The 25,437-nt window shown below is 33.9% G+C and overlaps 1 protein-coding gene and 1 long non-coding RNA gene across 2 annotated transcripts; both read right to left on the bottom strand.

The window, feature by feature from the left end:
- Nucleotides 1–13,551: 13,551 nt before the first annotated feature.
- Nucleotides 13,552–14,367, bottom strand: LOC110605072. The gene is made up of 2 exons (XR_002486315.2): nt 13,965–14,367; nt 13,552–13,839 (listed from the first exon to the last, which is right to left on the bottom strand). It is a non-coding gene; the product is annotated as an uncharacterized LOC110605072 (long non-coding RNA).
- A 1,821-nt stretch (nt 14,368–16,188) lies between these two features.
- On the bottom strand, nt 16,189–20,508 carry LOC110605071 (pyrophosphate--fructose 6-phosphate 1-phosphotransferase subunit beta). The gene is made up of 8 exons (XM_021743372.2): nt 19,987–20,508; nt 19,600–19,761; nt 19,370–19,491; nt 19,020–19,073; nt 18,831–18,937; nt 17,677–17,782; nt 16,960–17,023; nt 16,189–16,498 (listed from the first exon to the last, which is right to left on the bottom strand). The coding sequence occupies exons 1-8, from the start codon at nt 20,174–20,176 to the stop codon at nt 16,347–16,349; spliced, it is 957 nt and encodes a 318-aa protein (XP_021599064.1). The 5' UTR covers nt 20,177–20,508; the 3' UTR covers nt 16,189–16,346.
- Between the last annotated feature and the right edge of the window lie 4,929 nt (nt 20,509–25,437).

The raw sequence follows: 25,437 nt of genomic DNA, 5'->3' as shown, positions 1-25,437 counted from the left end.
TAATTTCAAATTGACTCAAGTCTCATTTCCCTTGATGTTTCATCTATTAGTTTTCTCCCTAAAAGTTTAGTCAGAGGATCGGCCAAATTCACTTCTTACTTCACATAATCAATGGAAATAGTTCCATCTTTCAGCAACTGCTTAATAACATTATGTCTCAAACGAATATGTCTATTCATACCATTGAAAGTTTTATTCTTTGCAATAGCTATTGCCGCTTGGTTATTATAATGCATTGATACAGATGGTGTTGGTTTTATTCCTAACGAAATATTTGCTAAGAAGTTTCTTAGCCACTCAGCTTCAGTTCCAACTAATTCCAAAGTAATAAACTCTGACTCCATAGTGGATTTAGCAATGATATTTTGTTTGGTTGATTTCCATGTAATTGCACCATCTCTCAGAGTAAATACATAACCACTAATAGATTTTATCTCATCTGAATTTGAAATCCAGTTAGCATAATTGTATCCTTCTAATACAGTGGGAAATACACTATATAAGATACCATAGTTCATGGTACCTCTCAAATATTTCATTAGCCTAACTAATGCAGCCCAATGATCGTTATTGGAATTATGTGTATACCTACTCAATCTACATACAACATAAGCTATATCAGGTTGTGAAAATTTTATTAAATGTAACAGACTCCTAATGATCTGTGCATATTCAGATTGAGCAATAGAGTCACCTCTATTTTTCTTTAATTGACAGTTAGGATCATAAAGGATACTCACTGATTTAACATTGAAATGTCCAAACTTTCTTAGAAGCTTCTCAACATAATACTCTTGTTATAGCATTAGACTATCATTATTCCTTATGATTCTAACTCCCAAAATCACATTTGTCTCTCCCATATCTTTCATATCAAATTTAGAGGCAAGGAAAACTTTTGATTTACAAACTATATCGTAACTCGTATAAAAAATAAGCATATCATTCATATATAAATAAATAATCACAAATTCATCATTTATACATTTTGTATATACACACTTATCAACTTCAACAGAGGTAAAACCATCATTCAACAAAACTTGATTAAATTTCTCATGCCACTGTTTAGAGGCTTGTTTTAAACCATATAAAAATTTAAGAAGTTTACAAACTTTATTTTCTTGACCAGAAACAATACAACCATCAGGTTGTACCATATAAATTTCTTCTTCCAAGTCTCCATTTAAAAAAACTATTTTAACATCCATTTGATGATGACAAGTGAAAAGTTTATGTATAGAAACTAAAGCAATTAATACTTTAATAAAAGAAATTCTAGCTACAGGGGCAAATGTGTCAAAATAATCTATATTTTATTTTTGAAAAAAACCTTTTGCTACTAGTCTTACTTTATAGTTTTTACTTGACCCATTTGAGTTATATTTCTTTTTGAAAATCCATTTACAACCAATAGGTTTAGCTCCTAGAGGCAAGTCTACTAAAGTCCAGGTACTATTTTGAGTAATAGAATCAATTTCAGTTTTAATTGTTTTTTTCCAAAAAGGAGTTTTGGAAGATTTAATAGTTTCAAAAAAACTTAAAGGTTCATTTTCAACAAGATAAGTGTATCTTGCTTTATATTTTTCACTTGACCCATCTGGGTTATATTTCATTTTGAAAATCCATTTACAACCAATAGATTTAGCTCCTAGAGGCAAGTCTACTAAAGTCCAAGTACTATTTTGAGTAATAGAATCAATTTCAGCTTTAATTGCTTCTTTTCAAAAAGGAGTTTTGAAATATTTAATAGTTTCAGAAAAACTTAAAGGTTCATTTTCACAAGATAAGTGTATCTTGCTTTATACTTTTCACTTGACCCATCTGGGTTATATTTCCTTTTGAAAATCCATTTATAACTAATAGGTTTAGTTTCTAGAAGCAAGTCTACTAAAGTCCAAGTAATATTTTGAGTAATAGAATTAATTTTAGCTTTAATTACTTCTTTCCAAAAAGGAGTTTTGGAATATTTAATAGTTTCATAAAAACTTAAAAGTTCATTTTCAACAAGATAAGTGTAAAAGTCACTTACAAAAGAAGTCTCTTTTATTTGTCTTTTACTTCTTCTTAAATCTTCATTATTATTTTCAAAATCATTTTTCTAAATATCTTCATTAAGTGCATGGAAAATTTCTGAACTTTTAAAGGAAAAATATGTTTAAAAAACTTAGCATTTTTTTCAATTATAGTGTTACAATCAAGCACATCACTTTTAAAAACAAGAAATTTATATGCAGGACTATGTTTAACATAACCTATAAATATGCAATCAGAAATTTTTAAACCTATTTTTCGTTTCTTAGAATCAGGAAGAATTATTTTAACAAAACACTCCCACACTTTTAAATATTTTAAATTAGGTGTATAACCTTTCCAAAGTTCATAGGGTGTTTTATCAGTTTTCTTATAGGGTATCCTATTTTGTAGATGACAAGCAGATAGTAAAACTTTACCCCAAAAGTTATTAAGTGAAGAAAAACTTATTAATAAAACATTCATAATTTCTTTTAATGTTCTATTTTTTCTTTCCGCTACTCCATTAGATTCAGGTGAATAAGGTGGAGTAAATTCATGAATTATTCCTTCTTTTTCACAAAAGTCATTAAATAAGGTATATTCTCCACCTCTATCTGATCTAATCCTTTTTATTTTTCTATTTAATTGATTTTCTGCTTCAGCTTTATATAATTGAAACATATCAAATGCTTCATCTTTGTTTCTAATCAAATATACTTTCGTATATCTAGAATAGTTATCAATAAAAGTTATATAATCTTTTTTACCACCTCTAGTCATAGTTTGTTTTAAATCCCCCAAGTCTGTGTATTAAACTAAGCAATTCAAATTCTCTATGTATAGTTGAACATGATTTTTTGGTTGAATTAGATTCTGCACAAATCTCACATCTATTTAAACATGTATTACCAGTGTCAAATATTGTACCAAGATATTGCATTTTTTTAATATAAGAAGCACTAACATGTCCTAATCTAGCATGCCATAAATCAAAAGAATCAAACAAGTAAGCAGAAGAAAATGCATTTTCATTTATTATTGCAGAAATATTGAGAACAAAGAGTCCTTAATTACAATAACATTTTCCAACAAAGATGTCATTTTTAGTCAGTACAATTTTGTCTGACTCAAAAGATACCTTAATCCCAGATTTTTCCAATAAAGCTACAGAAATTAAATTAGCTCTCATATTAGGTACATGAAATACTTCATTAAGTGCTAAGGTCTTGCCAGATGTGAGTTTGAAAAGAACTTTCCCTTTGTCAAGGACACTTGCAGTCCTAGAATCACCTAAATACGCATGTTCTTCTCCTTCCCCTATTGTAGTATAGGAGGTAAACGCATTTCTATTTGTACAGATATGCCTAGTAGCACCAGAGTCTACTACCCATTCTTGCACATTAGTTATAAGAAAAGTTTGAGAAATGACCGCAACAATAATATAATCTCCTTCAACTAAATTCCCTTTTGGTTTAGGAGAATTGTCATTTATCACTATTTTCCTGTACTGAGGTGCATGATGACCCCATTTACCACATACAAAATAATGTCCTTTCTTTTTAAAAGTGAGATTATTAAACTTAAGTTTGTAATCAGATTTCTTATTTTCGTACCTGTTATTTGATTTCTGCACTTTTCCTTATACAAGATTTGCTCTTGTAGCCAGCTCTTTACTTTTTGTAGCTTTCAGTTCCCTCCAATTTGTATCTTCAATGATGATATGGGCGATGAGATCTGACAGTGTCAACTACTTGTGCTTGTGTTTCAATTGTTACTTGTAGTCACTCTAGGAATTTGATAATTTTTCTATTAGCAGTCCAGCCACAAATTCATCTTGTAGAGTGATGTTTTCTGCTCTAAAATCTTCTAGAAGTTTATGGTACTCATTGATTTGCATTTTGATGTCTTTTTCTTCAATTATTTCCCATTTATAAAAATTGCCAATTACAAATTTTTATTTTCCAACATCCTCAGCAGTATATTTCAGGTTCATTGAATCCTATATTTCCTTGGCTTCCTTGTAGGAACAGTAGACATCAAAGACATCGTTAGAAAGAGTACTGATAATTGTATGTCTACATACCTTATTAGAATAGGCCCAGATTTCATACAACTTTGGATCAGCAGTAGGTGCAGGTCTTGATTCTATGAGTGTTGAAGCAACGCCATGCATGTCAAGTATTGAAAAAAATTCTCTCTTGCCATCTTTTAAAATTCTGACTCGAAAAAATTTCAATATTCGAGATGTCAAGAAAATGTTTGGCGTATGGAACAGCAGATAGAAGATACCCATCATTTGCAACAGCAGGAAGCGTGGCAACAGGAAGCACAGTAGAAGCAGAGTAGAAGCAGAGGCAGTGATAATGTTATTCGAAGCAAGCAGTGCAGAAGCAGAGATAGTGACAACATTTGGTTCCATTTGTTTAAAATTTCTTAAACCCTTAAAATTGTTGGAAAAATAGGATAAAATAATAAAATCTTAGTCGTGTTGGACACTGTTCTTAAAGATTTATTTTGTAATCCCCCAGGATTAAACAGGTCTTTCTGAAATTTAATTTTCAGGATCAGGACAATAAGAATTTATCTTTAATTTATAACCCAGCAAAAAACATAGAGAAGAGAAAGGATAAAATAGAAAAATAGAAGTACATTTCTTTGTAAAGATAGAGACTATTTATAGGGAAAAAAATGACCATTGTAAACAGTTATAAAAATTTGGAGATAATATAATAAAATTATAATGGTCAAATTTAATATTAAATTTAAATATCAAACTTGCAATAGTAAAAAAATCTCATAAATAAAATTTTTAATAAATATAAAAACTTTAATTAAGGATCATAAAATTTTGAACCCCTATGAAATTTTTAATAATTATAAAATTTTTTGAAATATAAACTAAATTGAACATATTGGAGTTTAAATATTAAAAGATATACGTGATGGGCTCCACATTCCACGGTAAACCGGGAATTGCTAGCAAGTGAAAGGGATAAAGAGAAAATGGTGGTGGAGCCTCTAGGGAATCAATGTTAATGCTTATTTGTTTCTAGGCAAAATGATAAGACCGCAACACCATACATGTTGGGTCCCATTTTCCTTGGTTATCCATAATAGAGCAACTGACTCTTCCCTTCTTTATATGCTTCCCAGTTTACCTCTCTGACACTGCCCTACCATAAGCAATATTAATTATATGTCACACGTAATCTGCTTCATTTCCACTATTAAAATTCCAACATTAGCCCATCTTTGAAGTTTGCTACATGTGAGAAGAACCAAGAACATGCGTCTTCTACTTCTGTAAAGACAAAAACACACCATCACCATCAGTGAGTTGTAAAATGAGGACAAAGCTTGTACCAAATATATGAATATGAAATATAAATAAAGAGCAACTGGAACTGGAAATTATGTTTCATTAATTGGGGAGGTAGATTTAATCAATAAATAAATGAAAGGGCAGAGACTACGGAATCTTAGAAAATGGAACAAAACGAAACCAAACTAAACATTGCCCAATACCCAACATGGCAACAGCCAACGGGTACAGGTCATCAATGAGAAGTGAGAAAGGGGCCTTGGAAATGGCAAGGGGCTCAGAGAACTAGGCCCTGCCCTTCCCCAATTTCTATCCTATCACTACTAATTAATTTTTAGTGGAATTATACAGTATAGAATTTATACAAAGCTGCTATTTTATAAGCAACAGTGGTTATTTTGCGAAGAATGATATGTTATTGGTGGAGTCTAATGTCTAGAAATGTGTTTTCTGGTTGGTCCAGGGTCTCTTTCATTCCACAAACTATAAGCTACCCATTAAAGCTATGATGAATGGACAATAGCGAATTTCATATTCAAAACCGTACAATAATACTGTCTTTAAAATTATTTTTATTATTATAATAAGATTGATATCACAATGAATGAGTTTTTATCGGTTGTTCCAGACACTTTTTCTATAAATCAGATTAAGAATTTGTTTCTACTAAATTGAGCAAATAATTATTGAAAGTATTTTATTTTTTAGTATCCTGATAAATTGAGATTCGGTAGGGTTTCCAAATATGGACACTGGACAATGAGCAAATAATTATTGAAAGCATTTTATTCTCTAGTATACTTATAAATTGAGATTCGATAGGGTCTCAAAATACGGACACTGGACAATGGCTCGATTCGAAGGGTTGATCATTGATCCGCGTCTTGTTTGATGAGGGGATACTTTAGAGATTTCGTTTAGATCACTCCATATCCAGTCTTGAGGAAGGGAACCTGCAAAATTTGAGAGATAGTTAGGGGCCTGCCAGGTATGCCCCGGTGGAGACCCTCTGACACTCAAGTTAAATTAAGAATTATCTGAGATCTATTAATACAAAGATAAAATAAATAATAATAAAACATTGAAGAGAGAAGAGGAAGTTTCTAGATTAAGAGGAGAGAGAGTCTCCGAGATAGATTCTTCCATAAGTGTATGAGAGAGAGAGAGATTAACCCTCTGGTTAGTCATTCTGATAGCTCCCACCATTAAGTCCCATCAGATCGGATGTGGACAGCCTTTGATAGGTGTATCAGGCGGCTCATAAATGCGGAGCAGGTTTAGCCCATATCCTGTCTATCGTATACGTCACGCTAGTCAATTTTACTGTCCGCGCATTTAAGACTTCGGAGGAGGCTGGTCGATCATCGTGTTGGAGGTTGGTGCCCTACTCTGATTTCATTAGGTTGTGCCTGGCTCACTCGATATTTATAAAGGTGAGTTCCTTCCGGTCACTAAAGTTGGTTGCTCTGTATTCAATGCCCCGCTGTAGTACGAGCTTTGAAGAGATTTGCCCGTTCTCTCCAAGCTTTGAAGAGGTTGATCAGGATTTGTATTTTTTTCCAGACTATATCAGATCGTGTTCAGTTTGCTCGGCCTTTACTGAGGTCGGTAGTCTCCATATTCAATTTTCATTTGTGGTATGAATCTTAAAGTGGTCAGCCTTTTCATTTCGAGCATTGGTAAAGTCAGCGGTGCTGGTGGTCTGATCTTCGTATTTCATAGATTGGGCTTTCTACTGCCCGGTCGGACCGAATGGAAAGGTTCGCATGTCCCTTATAAGTCTCATGTATACGTGCCACGATCTTAATGGGCCCTATTTTTTTTTTATATGTTATCAGATGTCATTTCGCTTCTCCAAAAATTATTTATGACAGTCGGAGGAGAGAATTGTGTTCAGCACTTTATTGCCAAATGTGAAGCCATTAATTCTTTTAAAGTTACGATGAGTCATAATAAGTACACATGGCACATGCGCACGACGTTCCAAGTATGCTTTGACGACTACCGTCGCTTCGGGTTACCGAAACGCGATGATGTAAATACTCATTAATGCCTCAGGTATAAATATAGGGTTTGCCTTTTCTTTCCCACTTTTGCTGCTTCTATCGCGCTTGTTCCCTATTCTAGAGTCACCCTCATTTCTTTCTTTTCTTTCGAACTTTTCGAATTATAGGTAAGCATTCCTTCTTCAATGGCTCCTGTGTTGTATCCTTGGGTTGAGAAAATAGTTTCTAGAGTTACCCCTACTTCTCTTTTGGAATTTTTCTCCCGAGCTTTCTTTTCTATGGAGACTCATTACATTCATGCTCTAAATTCCAATGAGCGGATCACCTTATTCTCCTTCACTCCTCCTCCTGACCCAGTAGACGCTCAGTCCGAGAGGAAACTTGTCTTTTGTTTGAAGCAAATTGACTGTGGCCTTTCCTTCCCCTTTTCCGGGTTCATTCATTCTGTCTTTAGGTTTTTCCAAGTCATGCCTCGAACGTTGACTCCAAATTCGATTTTGTTCATGAGTGCCTTCGAGGCGATGTGTCGGAGTTGAGGCTTTGCTCCCTTTTTAGGTCTGATCCGGGCCTTCTTTAAGATTGTAAAGGCAAACAATGGCTTCTTGAGCTTTTGCAGTAGGTATGGCTTGTCCATTTTCACTGGTCACAAAGACTCCATCAAACACTGGATGGAGCATTTTGCTACAGTCGGAGCCAAGAGGAGCTTCGACTGGGGTTTAGAGCTAAGATGAGGGGTCGTTGAACCTTCTACAATTCTTTTCCTTTTCTCTCCGAGTGGGAACATCACTCGGATAACTTTCCTGCCTTTTAAATACGATGTCTTCAAATGTTTGGATATCTGTCTGGGGGAGGATTGTTATTCTGCCGGTACCGATCATCTTTTTGCTATTGCTTTATTTATTGTCTTTACCAATCTGTGTTTTTTATTTGTTTTTTTGGTTTTTTTTTCCAGCTTCTATAATTCCTATGGACAAAATCTCAACACCCTAAAACTTCTTCCTCAATCGGGATGCTACTCGGGTAGCCATTGAGCCTTTTAAGACTAGGAAGACTACGGACGTCATGGTGGAGATGCTGGGGGTGGAGCCTACTCCAACCTCGTACCTCCTTCATCTTCTGTTGGGGCTAACATGGAGTTGGCCTTAGTCAGCTTCGACCAAACTGGGGCCGCACCTACCATGGCTGAGTACATTTCGACTTTTGGGGGTAGCTTAGAGGTAGCTATCATGAGAGTAGTGGTAAGCCCAGACTGGTCTTCTTCATCCAAGGAGGTTTTTGAGAGCTTAAAATGGAAGAATTCTCGGATGGATCAGGAGATGACCATTGTCGTTGTAAGGATGACCAGCAAAATGAGGAGGCTGGTAAAGGAGTATGAGCTGGTTCCTTTGCGAAAAGGACCTTCGTCTTTTTTGCCTCCAAAGAAGTTCTCATCGAATAAAGCGAGTAAAGGAAAAAGGTAAGGAGAGCTCATCTCAGAGGGCTAACGACGATCTTCCCACCACCTTGATTCCCAACGAGTCAAGGTTACATTTTCAGCTGAACCCTGACTCCATGCCTACTTCTATTGCTGAGCTGCTCAACAACCATGTCTTCGGGGCGTCCCCGAATCTGACTGATCCTCAGATGGTGAGCACAATTTGTCACATAGTTCATTCCATTGAGTAGTCGATTTCTTTTGTTTTTCAGACAAAAATGGACTTTTCAAAACTTCTAAAAGACAAGTCTTTCTTATGAGTTTTTCTTGCTCTGTTTCTTGCTTTGAGATTTTCAGTTATTTGCTAACTTATATCTTTTGCGTTGTAGCTTCTTAGTACTCTAGTGGAGTTGGAGGGCAAGATGGCCAGTTCTCGGGAGACTACCCACCATGACATTGAGAAGGCTAAAGAAGAGGAGACTGCACGGGTGACCATCACACTAAAAAATCAATATGAAGGGGAGATGAGTTAGCTAGAAGGGCTTCTCCGAGACAACCAAGCTCAGAGTGAGAAAATTACTCTCCTAGAAGCACAACTTGTTAAAGAAAGGTCTGCCGTAGAAGTCAGGCTTCACATTTCCAATGAATACAAATATTAATTTTGACTAACCATATCATCTCATACGATTCAAAGAATCCAATAAACAGTGTTTCACATGTGTGAATTATTTCACAGATTTTCAATCACATAGCAGCATGATTTAAACAAATAATCATTTTCTCAATGAATTCATGCTAATATTAATCACCGATGAGAGCTTTTAGGCTACTTCAGTATACTAACATGTTTGGATGCATATACACAAGGCTTTCATTTAAGAATTTAAATTTTGTAACTAGCATGATAACGAAAAAAATACTTTGAACTAAAGAAATAACAATGCAGCTTAGTTAACTTGCGCATGACACCTCTCCTCCACGATTGATGGCTCACCCTTTTGTTGCACTTTCTTCTCACATCAGCATCTTCTACTTTCTGAATTTCACCGTGTGGCTTTTAGATGTAGCTGATGATTCTCGGGTCTTTCCACAATCTCTCTTACCTCTGATCTTTTTTGTTGCTGATTATTAGCTTTTTTTAGTTTTTCACGTAAATTTCAATGGTTTTATTTGGAAACTCCGGCGACAGGATAGTCTTCTTTGTTTCTCACATATGGCGCTAATTGATAGACTGAGATCGGATGGGATCTCCAGATGCAAACACCTGGACAATGGCTCAATTCGAAGGGTTGATCATTCATCCACATCTAGTTTGATGATGGGAAGATGATTTAGAGATTTCGTTTAGGTCCCACAATATCCGATCTTGAGGAAAGAGACCTGCAAAATATAAGAGGATGGTCAGGGGCCTACCGGATATGCCCCGGTGGAAACCCTCTGATACTCAAGTTAGATTAAAAATTATCTGAGATTTATTAATGCGAAGACAAAGTAAAAAATAATAAAGCATTGAAGAGAAAAGAGGAAGTTCCTAGAGCTCAAGGAGAGAGAGTCTCCGAGAGAGATTCTTCTGTAAGTGTGTGAGAGAGAAAGAGAGATTAACTCCCCTTTTGGACTAGATCAGTGATATATATACTGATTGGTCATTTTGATAGCCCCCAATATCAAGTCCCTTCAGATCGGACGTGGACAGTCTTTAGTAGGTGTATCAGGCAGCTCATAAATGCAGAGTAGGTTTAGCCCATACCTTGTCTATCGCGTACGTCACGCTAGTCAGTTTCACCGCATGCGCATTTAAGACTTTGGAGGAGGCTAGAGGGGTCGACTATCGTGTTGGAGGTCGATGCCCTACCCTGGTTTCATCAGGTCGTGCTCGACTTACCCAACCTTTATAGAGGTAAGTTTCTTCTAGTCACTGAGGTCGGCCGCGCCTACATTCAATGCCTCGCTGTAATACGAGCTTTGAAGAGATTTGCTCGTTCGCTCCGGGTTTTGAAGAGGTCGGTCAGTATTTGTATTTATTTTCAGACTTTATCAGATTTTGCTCGGTCTGCTCGGCATTTACTAAAGTCAGTAGTCTCTATGTTTAATTTTCGTTTGTGGTACAAATCTTAAAGTGGTCGGTCTTTTTGTTCCGGGCGTTAGTAAAGTTAGAAGTGCTGATAATCGAACTTCATATTCCATAGATCGAGTTTTCTATTATCCGATTGGACTGGATGAAAAAGTTTATATGTTTCTTTCAAATCATGTATATATATATGTCACAATCTTAACGGATCCTAATTTTTATATATTATCATAGGTTAACCCAAAATTTTAAGTGAGTGAGCCAGTTAAACGGAACTATCTTATAAATGATAAAAGGAGAGTAATTTATAATATAATCACTAAAATTTAATAACTCATAATTTTTAATTTCAATTTTTTTTAAAGAGAAATAATTTACTCTTTAAAATTTCATTCAGAAAATAATTTTTCTATTAAAGATCATTGTTAAACTATAATATTTTGAATTTCACTATTAATAATAGTTTTTTTTTTTTTAAGTTTTAATACTTATAACAGTTTAAGACTTAAAATGTATAACAATTTAGTTGCTTTAATTTGAATTTACTTTTTTAATTTATAATCAATTAATAATAAATTTAATGGAATGATGTTTTACTAGAAAATTTTAGAAATCCAACAACAAATTATTTGCTATTAAATAAAAAAAAAAAAGCAAACGTCAAATTGTGAATTTCACCGAATCTTATAAACTACACAGTAATTAGGCAATATGCTCCATTTAGGACTGTGCGTTGCTCATGTTTTCACATACAAAAGAAGGTAGAGATTGTATACGTGAGATTGTAGTGCTTCCCTTCTGCTTTTGAAAATTTTGGTTCGCTACCCACTCCCACCTACTACCCAAAGTGAGCTAAATTCCTGTTCTTTCTTCCCGAAAAAGAATCTCTAGGCCCTCGTTTTCTACTGCTTTTCTGTCTCGCTGGAAGGGGAAGGCCACCCTTCATCTTGGGATTATGGTATAAATAGTTTTCTTTTTCAGTTATGTTTTGGTAGTGAATCTTATATATGGGAGGTTTTCAGTCGGGTTAAATTGATTTAAAAATTCAACATTTCCATGTATTTATATTTTAATTTAAATATTTTAATTTTAATTTAATTTACTAATTTTTATATTTTAGTACAATTTTAATTAAATCTATAAACGGCTAAATTTAGTAGATTATATGATAATTTAATTATTCAATTTACATGTTAAATATATTATTATAATTATTTTTTAATTGACTAAAAAAACTTAATATTTGTATAATTTTACATTTGTATAATTTTATATTTTAATTTAAATATTTAAATTTTAAATAAATTGATCCAATATTAATATTGAAGTAATTTTGACTAATTTTTAAAATTAAAATTAAAGATAAATAATTTAATTTTTAAATAAATAAAATAACAACATATATAAAATTTGGAGTCGACAATCACAAAATTTTAAATAAATCCAAAATAACATATATAAAATAATTAAAAATAATATATCTATTATAAAATTTTTATAATTATTAATGTAAAAAAATATTTATAATTGAATTTTTAAAATTAAATATATCATTTAAATATAATTAAGTATAAGTTAATATTATTTTTATATATACAATTAATTTATATTTAAAAAATAATAAAATATTACATTTAAAATTCTACCTGAATTCTTATATTTTAATTTTTAAAAATTAAATAAAATTACACTTAAATACAAACATTAAATCAATTAAATAAAAATTTAAACGTCTCAATTAAAATATAATATTAAATTTTTTCAATTATTTAATCATGAATTAATAATAATAATAATAATAATAATAATAATATATACATCACCCGTCAACTATACTATCAAATTGTTTATTAAATTTAAAAATTTATAGATGAATTAAAATTACACTAAAATTTAAAGATGGAGTATATTAAATCAAAATAAAAAAATTTAAATTAAAATATAAATATACAAAAATATTGAAATTTTTTAATCAATTAAGCAGCAGATTTACGAGGCTGCCTTTTGCCGTTCGAAAAAGAAGTTTCAAACTATATGATAGTGAACGTTCCATAGATTTAAGGTGACATTTACTTTCTTGTATATTTCTTATGTGAGATTCTCAACATTCCTCCGTTAAGTACAATTACATGATTAGCACTTAATAATTAATTTTTAATAATTTAATTGTAGTTAAAACTCACGAATCCAATTATAATACCATATTAAATTTAAATTAAATATAATTCACATAGGAAAATGTATTTAAACTCTTATAAAACATATATTGTCTCCATTTTGAACAGATATGCTAAAAGCCTTTTGTCTGGTTTTCATCTCCACAAGGCTAGTAGATTTTGTAATTTGCAAATGATCCAATCAAATTATTTTATCTTTGGACAGAAAAAGAAAAAAGAAAAAAAAAAAGGTTAAAAACGGAGCTGTATAGCTGAATGAATGCACCCTTTCCACCAATATATCTATCCCAAAACTCATGGAACTTTTGCGAATTTTAATAAATTTTCCTCCCTCCTCCAGGTATTTGCATCATGCTTGTGTCAAAAAGCATAAAGAACTTCGGTATCCCGAGAAGTTACATAGGTTACTTGATCCTCAATTTCATGAAGAGGCATATGGTCTTGATACCAGTAGGGTGCAGCGACATCCGTAGAAGACTTGAAAATTTTGGATCCACTATGAAAATCGTCAGTATTATATATTTTGATTTTTCTAATTATTAATTCAATGACACAAAAGAAGACTTGTATTAGAAACTTCAATAAAGAAGTCCAGCTAATGGGGTGTAAATTGTAAAGCTAAACTACCGTGAATTGCAGAATCATACACTCAGAAAACAGCAACAATAACAGGGAAATGGAGGATATGAAAGGAGCAACAAGAATCAGATATGCACCGGTAGAGCGTGAATTTCCACCTACCCACAATCCCATGCACACCTAAGCGTCAGCGCCCAATTCCGACAATAAGGTGTGACTAACGGCATCGCATCCTGGCCCCATAAATTGGATGGGACCTGAGATTAAAGCAATAGACTATCAGTAAACTCTCGATCATCCAAGAACTTCATGTTTACAATAGAATTTTGTAAAATAATGCCAAGTCATCATCGACTATTCAGTTTGATGGATTATAAATTACCAGGACTAATGTATCGACTCTTGAGTGCCCACTCATCCCGCATGGATGCAAATTTTTTGAACGGTGCACCTGAAATTCCATTCATGGTAATTAATTTTCTGCTTAAGATTTGTCTGCAGAATCCAGATAAGATCAATGCAACTAAATGTATGCTACTGAATGTGGGTAATTTTTACTCACGTCGCTAATTCATTCTAATTACTAAACTTCAATTTGTTTGGAAAAAATCATTAACTTTTAAATGCTCACCTAACACAACCACCCAATTGAGATTCCTATGATTTGTCCGATGAAATATATATGCGTGGCTTCAAACAATACAAAAATTCCTTTGTCACATAATTTGGATTGGTTTCATTTCCTTCTCCTTTATTTTCTTTCAAAAACAAAAATAAGATTCTTCTCCATTTGATACGGATCCAATAGGACAAATTTCTAACAATGGTGTGGAGCAAACTTATATCATTCCAATGGATCCAGAAGTAGTTCAAAATCATATTCATATGATCCATATATATTTGGGGCGTGCTTCAACTCATATGGGACAGATTTGGTGCAACACTTACAATCATAGGCTGAGGGAGTCTAATCAAACCTATGGGCTAAAACTACATAAAGGAAAGCCTAAAGTGAAGATCAAGCAAGGCTTTTGTGAAGATCAAGCAAGGCTTTTGTGAAGATTCAACTTTGTTATGATGGGCTTGCTAGTTTTATTATTTAAACACTTGTTTTATTTTAGTTTTGTTTGGGCTTGTATTCTGGCCATATTTTATCTTTTAAGTTTTAGAGTGTTGGGCCATGTTGTGGGCTTATATTTTAATACTTATGTGTTATTTTAGTGTGTGATTGGGTTTGGATCTTATGTGTTTAAGTCAGGCCCAAGAAGAGTGTCTTAGGGTTTTATTTGTTTGTCTCCTTACTATATAAGGATAAGAAACAATTGTAAGAGGGAGATTTTAATCAAACTTTTCAAAATTTCTTTCATGCCTTTGGCGTGTATTGCTTTGAGTGAGAGTGAGGATTTGCTTTCATCAATTGCACCAGGAATCTTGGCTAACTTATCAACTATTCGTTGTGGCGTTTGTCGAATTCTCATCTAAATCCTTCGATCATTGGTGTTTCAGCTTCTCTAAGTTTGGGGTGCAATAGGAGGTGGGTTTATCAGATCTTTGGATTCCGTATCTACTTGTGCGTGTGAGTTTGAGGTTTGTGCCATAGGGTTCCGCGTCAGTTGGTATCAGAGCCAAAGTGAGGTAAATTCTTATTTATCTTAGGATCTAGGGGTTTTTGAGTTTTTCTTTATTTTCGGTGAAACCTTATGTGTCCATGGCTGCACCATCTTGATTATTAGTCATAAAAAAAATAAAAAATCGAAATAAAAAAAAAAAAAAGAAAATCAAAAACAAAAACAAAAAGAAAAAGAATTGCCTTTGCTATAGTTATCTTGATCTGGCCGAAATTGTGATATCCTTCCTTTTTCATCTATATTTTCTTACCTATCATAATTGATTGCTGTAGTTTATGGGAATCAATTTTGAATTTTGAATTTTGAATTGGGTTGAACCCAAATTAGGAGACAAAAGAAATCTGTCTAATTCTTTAAGGTGCACATTTAAGGAAACTGGATCTAAATCGATTTGGTGTCAAATCCTTTTTTTTTAATGCCCATTTTCGTCCATGTTTCTGATCTGAGAGAAATTTATATTTTTTTTTCTGATTCTATTTGTGGTGTTTTGATACTTGCCTTTTTGGGTAGATTTAATTAGATCCATATTTAATTTGCGTTGAAGTGAATTAAATTCAAACTTTTGTCCAGATTCGTCTTTATTTCAATTCAAAGTTTCTTTTTGGTTTAAGCTTGCTTTTACTTCCTTGACATTGCTGGAGTATTCTTTGCTTGTGTCTATACTCTAGGTAATATTTTTCAAGTAGCACAAAACCTAGTTCATGTGTTACTTTCCAAATTGTCAGTGTCTTCTTTCTAGTTTTTGCGCGCTTCATTCTTTCTTTAGGTTTTCTTTTTTGTTTCATTAAACGCACCTTGTGGTTAGTTGGTTGACCTTAGTTTCTGAAGTGCAATTGAAGAATCAGCAAAAGAGTGGTAAGTGTGCAAACACTTGAGTTCTTTCTTTTCTAACACAATATTTGCTAGTTCTCTTTGTTCTTTGTTGATTTAAGGTAGGATGAGTAAAGATCAGAATGTCTCACCAGCGTCCACTTCTACAAATATCAACTCTGAGCATAACTAGGTTAAATCAAAAGGGAAATTTTAATACCAACAATAGAACTAGCTTCTAGTGTCTCAACCAAAAGAACTATTAGTTATCTCTTCTCATCTCATCGTTACAATTCTGATGACTCGTAGTAGTATGCTGACAATTATCAGTAACCATAAACAACTGAATCAACCAATAATTTTAAACTAACACAAATAAAAGGAGACACCTCTTCTCCAATGATTGTAATATTGGGATGAGTTTGCAAAGCACATTCTAAGGTAATGTGTGAAGCCGCACGCCCCATAAGCCGTACAACTGCAGTGAAGACACAGAAGAACCAATAAGTAAAACTTTATCTCCACAATTTGTTCAGTACATATATATCGGTGTTTCCATTCTATATATGTTAAAGTGTGCTGAGAAACAGTAAAGAAAATCAAAGAGGTTGAAGATTATAGAATCTAGGGTGCAAACAATATGTTGATTCTTAAAAAAATTGGATTTTAGGTTTTTTAGATATGCCTTTTGGTGAAGGACATGCTAGCACAATTTCGAAAAGCCAAAAGTCAGTTTCCCCGTTTCTATACAGAAATTCAGACAATGAAGGACATCATTAAGGCAATTGACAATCAAGAATAGTTCATCTAAATGACTGTACAGAAAGGACTGGTTGTCAAAATGCTTAGCAACTATTCCTAATATTAGCTTAGCTTCCAATTAATCAAGCAGATAAAATAGAACTTTATGTACAAGTTGTACTCAACCTATGCACTTACAGTGATAATATTTTCCCGTTGATCGAGCATCAACCATTACATTTCCAAGCATTTCAGAATATATCTGCAAAGCACCAAAAACATTACAGTTATTTGCAACATGTATAGGTAACACTTGCAGATCAGACTACTGAAGCATTGTGATTATTGTAACCTAATCCTCAGAGTAACCAATTCTCAGTACAACAATAACAGAAACCAATAGCACCAAAGATGGATAGATTCTGACAGGCAAAGAATAGCCAGACAAAATGGTTTCGAGTAATAATACCAGGAAATAGTTTTATGAGTACTGCTTTAAAAATCACATGAGCACAAAGATGTTTGTGAAATGAAAAAGTCTGGAATTGTCTGCAACCCAGATAATTTGTTCAATGACAGAGACAGAAGTACATAATGCAGAAATAAAAATGACTTGGGATAAAGCAAAATATGTAGCTGAAGACTATCAGTGATGAAAGCATTAAATCAATTAGAAGCACATGTACCAGGGACTTCATATTCGGCACAATGAAGTTCATAAACAATCCATTAAAAATACTACAAGAGACTGCTTAAAGTAAACAACTTTTCACATGAACTAACTTGAAATAATTTTTCTCTCGCAAAAAAAGAGTCCAGTCACAAAATTTCACATATAATATAAATTTTTGTACATAAAATATTAGAATGCAAAAAAATCTATATATAGCATGAAAAGTACATGATTATAATCACCTTGCATGCAGTATCAAATCCAAAACTGGTTGGGACCTCTTTGCATTTCAGATCACCATCAATGGTCTTTGGGCATCCAATGACCCTAGTTTTCATATTTTTACTCCTGAAAGAACAAGTGAAGGATTTCTAAGTTTTATTGACTGGGATCTTCATTGCTTAAAAAAGAAGAAAAACTTTTATTTCTAATCACTACAGCAACAATAACCCATTTCAAAACATTTTTACAATTACAAATTTCTGTGGCCGCGGATGGACTTATTCATGGGCCAATCAGGGCAACGAGTCCCCCGGAATTTTCAAATTTTTTAGGGAGTATAGTGGTATTTTTTTTAATGAAAAAAACGATAGTCTTTTTTATTATTGTCTATTAGATTTTGACGGGCATTCAACCCCCTAAAATTTTAAAAGTTTCTAGAGGTATAGTAATAATTTCTCAACATTAGTATTTTTTTTACTACGGTCTACTAGATTTCAATGGGGCATTAGGCCTATGTTTTAGAAGTTTTTAATAATTTATTAATAATTTTGTACAATAATTCCAATTCTTTTGCTGCCCAACTGAAAGAATGATATCAGCAGTGAAAAATATATCTTTTTTGAGAAAAAAAAAAAAAAAAAAAAGCTCTCAGTGCTTTCTGGCCTTTTCTTATCCATCAACTATATTTTACATTTTACTCTTCCACAAGTCCGCAAACACCAAAATATATTCTTTGAATTTCAAATTATTAGACAAGGTCATCAAAGGGAAGTCTGAAATAATACTCTTATAGTCTTTTCATCACCTTGAAATGCGCTGTTGCTAGAATTTCATCGTACTCATATTATTCATAAAATATAACCATGTCATTTGTTTTATTTAATCTATAATTTTAGTTGAATTTTTTTTTTCACAATTATTTAAAAACAATGTGGGTAAATTGGATATTTTTAATTTTAAGCATCAATATATTTTAAGTTTTAGAAATTCATATAATTTTAAGTATTCATTATGTTTTTGAATTAACCACAATTCTATTTAATTTTTAGCAAGCTATTTTCATTTTTTTAAAATTATCTTGTTAACTTTTATTTATTTTATATATGTTATTTTTATAAATTACATGTTTTAATTGACCCTGAGTTGATTTCTCCGGCTGTGGGTCGTGGCATACCTGAAGTTTTCAGCAAGAAGGCAAGCATTAGTGTTTGAGTCATCCCCACCAATAACGACAAGCCCATCCAAATCAAGCTTCATTACTGTCTCTTCAGCTTGTTTAAACTACTATGCACAGAGCATATATAATTAATTTTAACAAGTGTTGCAAGAACAAAACTGTAAAGAAGAAAATAAAGAGGCCCACCTGCTCAGGTGTTTCAATTTTGTCCCTTCCACTACAGATCATATCAAAGCCACCCTGAAATTTTGGATTAAGAACAACATGTACGGCCCTTCAAAGAAACATGACTACGTGCCAAAAAAAAAAAGCTAAACAGATGTACATACCTAAACTTATTGAATGCTGAGTCTAGTTAAATTTCGAAAGGAAACAACATTCAAATTAAAATGTGAAAAGCTAACTTTTCATAATAGGAGTCAAAAGTAAACTAACAACTATTTAGTGCTTCAAACATTCCCTTTAGTGCAATTACCATTACATCAATTGCTAAATTTACGCCGCCGACGCACATTCACTTTGCTAGGAAAAATTACCTGACTTCTGTAGGGATAAATATAATCAGCAGTCAATTCTACATATTTGCACTTCATGATGCCAGCAGGACCACCTCTAAACCCGTATAATATGCTTCCCTTTGCACGGTCCTGCAAGTAGTCTACTACCAGTACCACCATACCCCAAAGATTGCGTTCAGAAATACAGCAAGACAGGAAAAGAAATGCTTGCATTAACATTCAAATAGTCATAAGAATAATATACTCACCGAAGATTCCAGAGATCACATTGTGTCCGCCAGGTGCCTGACCTCCAGATAAAACAACACCAATCTTCAACTTCTGATCCGAAGGCACCGTATCAGCCCCAAATGGAACCAATATTGACGATGGTTGTCCAAACAGATTTGCAAATAACTTCGCAATCTCATCTAAAAAGCACCAGTAATACATTTAATTTTTTTTTAAAAAAACCATGAATAGCAAAGCACCGTTGTCGTTTCACTTCTAGAGAAAAAAAAAAATTCAAAACCCAGCAGTCCCCTTGATTTTCCCGGCAAAAAAAGTGAGAGAGACTGAGATATTGTTGAGTTTAATTCACCCGAATCAATTGATCGACAGAGGATCGCTATTCAACATGAAACGATAAATAAGACCTGGATTGCCAGCAGCGGAGCTTTGGGGGCCTTCGACGATTTTGAATGGGTTTTTGAGGACAGAAGGGAGAGGAAGCGTATGGTTGATTCGACTCGCTTGCACTTCGCTATAAACAGAAGCGACACGACCCGTCGCCGGAGAGGACTTGACGGTGGAAATTCCGCCATTAATCACAACAGAAGGAGCCATGGAGTTGGTGGTTGTTGGTTACACCTAACACTCGTTTGTCAGGTTTTTAGCTCCAGGGAAGAGTGTGAGTGTACGAGTGAGTGATGTGAGTAATAAAAACAGGTCCTTGTAGCATACGAGAAATTAAAGCTTGCATCGATTCACAGCATTGAAAGGGTAAGATATACATTTCAACTTCCGAATAAACGGACTCTCCGCTCTGGGAAAAAGGCGCTTAGCAGATGGCTGGCTTGATGAGAGTTTCCGAAAAATAAAGTGAGAATATATTATACGTGGTGGAAAGTGGAGCTCAGTTCGGTAGGAATCGGACGGCTGTAGATTTGGTGATTGGGATGGGCAGCAATTCTCACCCAAACTCCAACTGATTGGCGGGAGCGCGTTAATTCTAAATACCGGTGGATATTGTAATCGGCACGAAAAGGATACTGGATTGGGCAGCGTATTATTAGGCCAGTTTGATCGCGGGCTGCTAACGCAACAAATGGTTTTTTTTTTCAAACAACAAATGGTGTTTATCCTGTACGCGTTTGTTTGAAAATAAATAATTAATTTTTTTATAAAATTTTATTAGGTAATTTACAAGAGTCTGTGTCTGAAATTTCACAACCCACAAAATAATCATTTGTCACCTCCCTATAATTTAGTTTAGGCTAAAAAAAACTCTTAAAATCTATTCCAGACTAAAGTCCTACCGAGATTTTATTTTTTTATTTTATTAAAATTCAATCACAAAATCTAAATTTTATTAGGATAAGATTATCATAAACTATTAAAAGGAGCAATTTTAGATATATTATTTATTTAATTTTTTTCTTTAAATTCGCCTTAAATCTCTTATTGATTTAGGTAGGGAAAATTACTTTTTAGTTCCTGAGGTTTAACGTAATTAACACTTCTGTCCCTCTATGACGCGGAACCCTATGGCACAAGTCTCAAACCCACACGCACAAGTAGATACAGAATCCAAAGATTTGATAAACCCACCTCCTATGGCACCCCAAACTTAGAGAAGCTGAAACACCAATAATCGAATGATACGGATCCAATAGGGCAAATTTCTAACAATGGTGTGGAGCAAACTTATGTCATTGAAATGGATCTAAAAGGAGTTCAAAATCATATTCATATGATCCATATATATTTGGGGCGTGCTTTAACTCATATGGGACAGATTTGGTGCAACACTTGCAATCATAGGCTGAGGGAGTCTAATCAAACCTATGGGCTAAAACTACATAAAGGAAAGCCTAAAGTGAAGATCAAGCAAGGCTTTTGTGAAGATTCAACTTTGTTATGATGGGGCTTGCTAGTTTTATTATTTAAACACTTGTTTTATTTTAGTTTTTTTTTGGGCTTGTATTCTGGCCATATTTTATCTTTTAAGTTTTAGAGTGTTGGGCCATGTTGTGGGCTTATATTTTAATACTTATGTGTTATTTTAGTGTGTGATTGGGCTTGGGTCTTATGTGTTTAAGTCAGGCCCAAGAAGAGTGTCTTAGGGTTTTATTTGTTTTTCTCCTTACTATATAAGGATAAGAAACAATTGTAAGAGGGAGCTTTTAATCAAAATTTCAGAATTATTTTCATGCCTTTGGCGTGTATTGTTTTGAGTGAGAGTGAGGATTTGCTTTCATCAATTGCACCAGGAATCTTGGCTTACTTATCAACTATTCGTTGTGGCGTTTGTCAGATTCTCATCTAAATCCTTCGATCATTGGTGTTTCAGCTTCTCTAAGTTTGGGGTGCCATAGGAGGTGGGTTTATCAAATCTTTGGATTCCGTATCTACTTGTGCGTGTGGGTTTGAGGCTTATGCCATAGGGTTCCGCGTCAGTTGGTATCAGAGCCAAAAGTGAGGTAAATTCTTATTTATCTTAGGATCTAGGGTTTTTGAGTTTTCCTTTGTCTTTCTTGTTGATTTCGGTGAAAACTTTTGTATCCATGGCTGCACCTTCTTGATTATTAATCTAAAAAAAAAATTGAAAAAAAAAAAATCGCCTTTGCATTATTTACCTTGATCTGGCCGAAATTGCGATATACTTCCTTTTTCGTCCATATTGCCTTACCTATTTCAATTGATTGCAGTAAATTATAGGAATCAATTTTGAATTTTGAATTTTGAATTGGGTTGAATCCAGATTATGAGATAAAAGAAATTCTGCCTATTGCCTAAAGTGCACATTTAATGCAATTGCATCTACATTGATTTGATGTCAAATCCTTCTTTTAACACCAGAATTTTCGTCCATGTCTCTGATCTGAGAGAAATTTACATTTTTTTTTTTCTGATTCTATTTGCAGTGTTTTGATACTTTCCTTTTTGGGTAGATTTAATTAGATCCATATTTAATTTGCTTTGAAGTGAATTAATTTCAAACTTTTGTCCAGGTTCGTTTTTATTTGAATTCAAAGTTTCTTTTTTTGATTTAAACTTGCTTTTGCTTCCTTGACATTGCTGGAGTATTGTTTGCTTGGGTCTATACTCTAGGTGATATTTTCAAGTAGCACAAAACCTAGTTCGTGTGTTACTTTCCAAATTGTCAGTGTCTTCTTTCTTTCTTTAGGTTTTCTTCTTTCTTTCATTAAACACACCTTGTGGTTGGTTGGTTGACCTTAGTTTCTGAAGTGCAATTGAAGAATAAGCAAAAGAATGGTAAGAGTGCAAACACTTGAGTACTTTCTTTTTTTAACACAATATTTGCTAGTTCTTTTTGTTCTTTGTTGATTTAAGGTAGGATGACTAAAGACAAGAATGTGGTGGATCGTACTGATGGAAGTGAATCGAATATGGGTAACGATTATAAGCTCTTTAAGAAGTCAGTCAGTGGTGAGTTACAAAGGCTCAATAAAACTCTTGAAAGGTTGACTGAAACTATGGAGAGTTTGAATGTCTCACAAGCTTCTACTTCTACAAGAATACCTCAAAAAACTCCTAATTGCAATAATGACTGTGATGATTTGGATGTGTTGGTTAATAATGCGTTGCTTGCTGCACATTGTGAGATGCTTGTTGCTAGGCGTGCTCTGAATATGCAGGTTAAGAAAGAAAGCCTAGAACAATGGGAAAACATATTTCACACTAGGTGTTTGGTTAATGGAAAAGTGTGTACTCTCATTATTGATGGAGGTAGTTGCACAAATGTGGCAAGTGTGTATATGGTGGAGAAATTGGGCTTGGCTTCTATTGACCACCCTAAGCCATACAGATTGCAATGGTTGAATGATTGTGGTGAGGTTAGGGTTACACGCCAGGTGGTTATACCATTTTCTATTGGTAGGTACAAGGATGAGATCTTATGTGATGTGGTACCTATGCAGGCAAGCCATATGTTGTTGGGTAGACCGTGGCAACATGATAGAAAGGTGCAACATGATGGGTTCAATAACAAGTACTCCTTCACTCATGAAGGACAGAAGGTTATACTCGCTCCTTTATCACCTCAAGAGGTATATGTTGATCACATAAAGATGCTGGAGAGGGAGAGGGAGGCTTCGGCCTTGGCCACAAAGGGGAGTGAGAGCTTGAATTCTACGGAAAAGATAAGAGAAAAGAGTGAGTTTGAGGGTAAACAGCCTGGAAAAGAATGAAGACTAGTTCAAGGAGTGAAGGTGGAGAAAGAAAAGGAGAAAGAAGAGGCTAAAGTTCCAATCTCAACTTCCATAGAGATTGAAATTGAAGAGGAAGTTGTAATGCATGAATCTAATATAGTTGTTGTTGAGAATTCCATCAATGAACTTATTATAGAAGAGGTTGTGAATGATGAGGGACATGGGGAGCACGTGATTGATGAGGTGGAGGAGGTGAATGAGACTGTTTTGGAAGTTGTAGAGGAGAATGGGTCACATCCACAAGATATTTCTATGACTAATATTTTTATGCCTAGTTCAGTTGTTCTTGATGTGCAGGTTGTTGATGAAAACATTCATGACGAAAGTTTTATCCTATTTCCACCTATTCAAAAGGAGGTCTTTGAAGATACATGGTTCCTAAAGCTTCCCTGTTTGACATAAATATCAGCAAGATTCGAGGACGAATCTTTTCTAAAGAAGGAGAGAATGATACGGATCCAATAGGGCAAATTTGGTGTGGAGCAAACTTATGTCATTCAAATGGATCTAAAAGGAGTTCAAAATCATATTCATATGATCCATATATATTTGGGGCGTGCTTCAACTCATATGGGACAGATTTGGTACAGCACTTGCAATCATAGGCTTAGGAAGTCTAATCAAACCTATGTGCTAAAACTACACAAAGGAAAGCCTAAAGTGAAGATCAAGTAAGGTTTTTGTGAAGATTCAGCTTTGTTATGATGGGCTTGCGATATTTTATTATTTGAACACTTATTTTATTTTAGCTTTGTTTGGGCTTGTATTCTGGCCATATTTTATCTTTTAAGTTTTAGAGTGTTGGGCCATGTTTTGGGCTTATGTTTTAATACTTATATGTTATTTTAGTGTGTGACCAAGCTTGGGCCTTAGGTGTTTAAGTTAGACCCAAGAAGAGTGTCTTAGGGTTTTATTTGTTTTTCTCCTTACTATATAAGGATAAGAAACAATTGTAAGAGGCAGCTTTTAATCAAAATTTTCATAATTTCTTTAATGCCTTTGGCGTGTATTGCTTTGAGTGAGAGTGAGAATTTGCTTTCATCAATTGCACCAGAAATCTTGGCTAACTTATCAACTATTCGTTGTGGCGTTTGTCAGATTCTCATCTAAATCCTTCGATCATTGGTGTTTCAGCTTCTCTAAGTTTGGGGTGCCATAGGAGGTGGGTTTATCAAATCTTTGGATTCCGTATCTACTTGTGCGTGTGGGTTTGAGGCTTATGCCATAGGGTTCCGCATCATCGAAGGATTTAGATGAGAATCCGACAAACGCCACAACGAATAGTTAATAAGTTAGCCAAGATTCCTGGTGCAATTGATGAAAGCAAATTCTCACTCTCACTCAAAGCAATACACGCCAAAGGCATTAAAGAAATTATGAAAATTTTGATTAAAAGCTGCCTCTTACAATTGTTTCTTATCCTTATATAGTAAGGAGAAAAACAAATAAAACCCTAAGACACTCTTCTTGGGTCTAACTTAAACACCTAAGGCCCAAGCTTGGTCACACACTAAAATAACATATAAGTATTAAAACATAAGCCCAAAACATGGCCCAACACTCTAAAACTTAAAAGATAAAATATGGCCAGAATACAAGCCCAAACAAAGCTAAAATAAAATAAGTGTTCAAATAATAAAATATCGCAAGCCC

This window comes from Manihot esculenta, chromosome 17 (genome assembly GCF_001659605.2).
Source record: "Manihot esculenta cultivar AM560-2 chromosome 17, M.esculenta_v8, whole genome shotgun sequence".
Lineage (NCBI taxonomy): Eukaryota > Viridiplantae > Streptophyta > Magnoliopsida > Malpighiales > Euphorbiaceae > Manihot > Manihot esculenta.
Note: the sequence above shows the minus strand (reverse complement) of the source record. Positions and strands in the feature narration are given on the sequence as shown.

Excerpts from the sequence above, each read along its gene's own strand:
- LOC110605071 (XM_021743372.2), bottom strand. The coding sequence starts at position 20,176 with ATGGCTCCTTCTGTTGTGATTAATGGCGGAATTTCCACCGTCAAGTCC. Across the intron at positions 19,762-19,986 it reads CTCCGCTGCTGGCAATCCAG|ATGAGATTGCGAAGTTATTT; the intron begins GTCTTATTTATC and ends GGTGCTTTTTAG. Across the intron at positions 19,074-19,369 it reads TTTATCCCTACAGAAGTCAG|GGTGGCTTTGATATGATCTG; the intron begins GTAATTTTTCCT and ends CCAAAATTTCAG.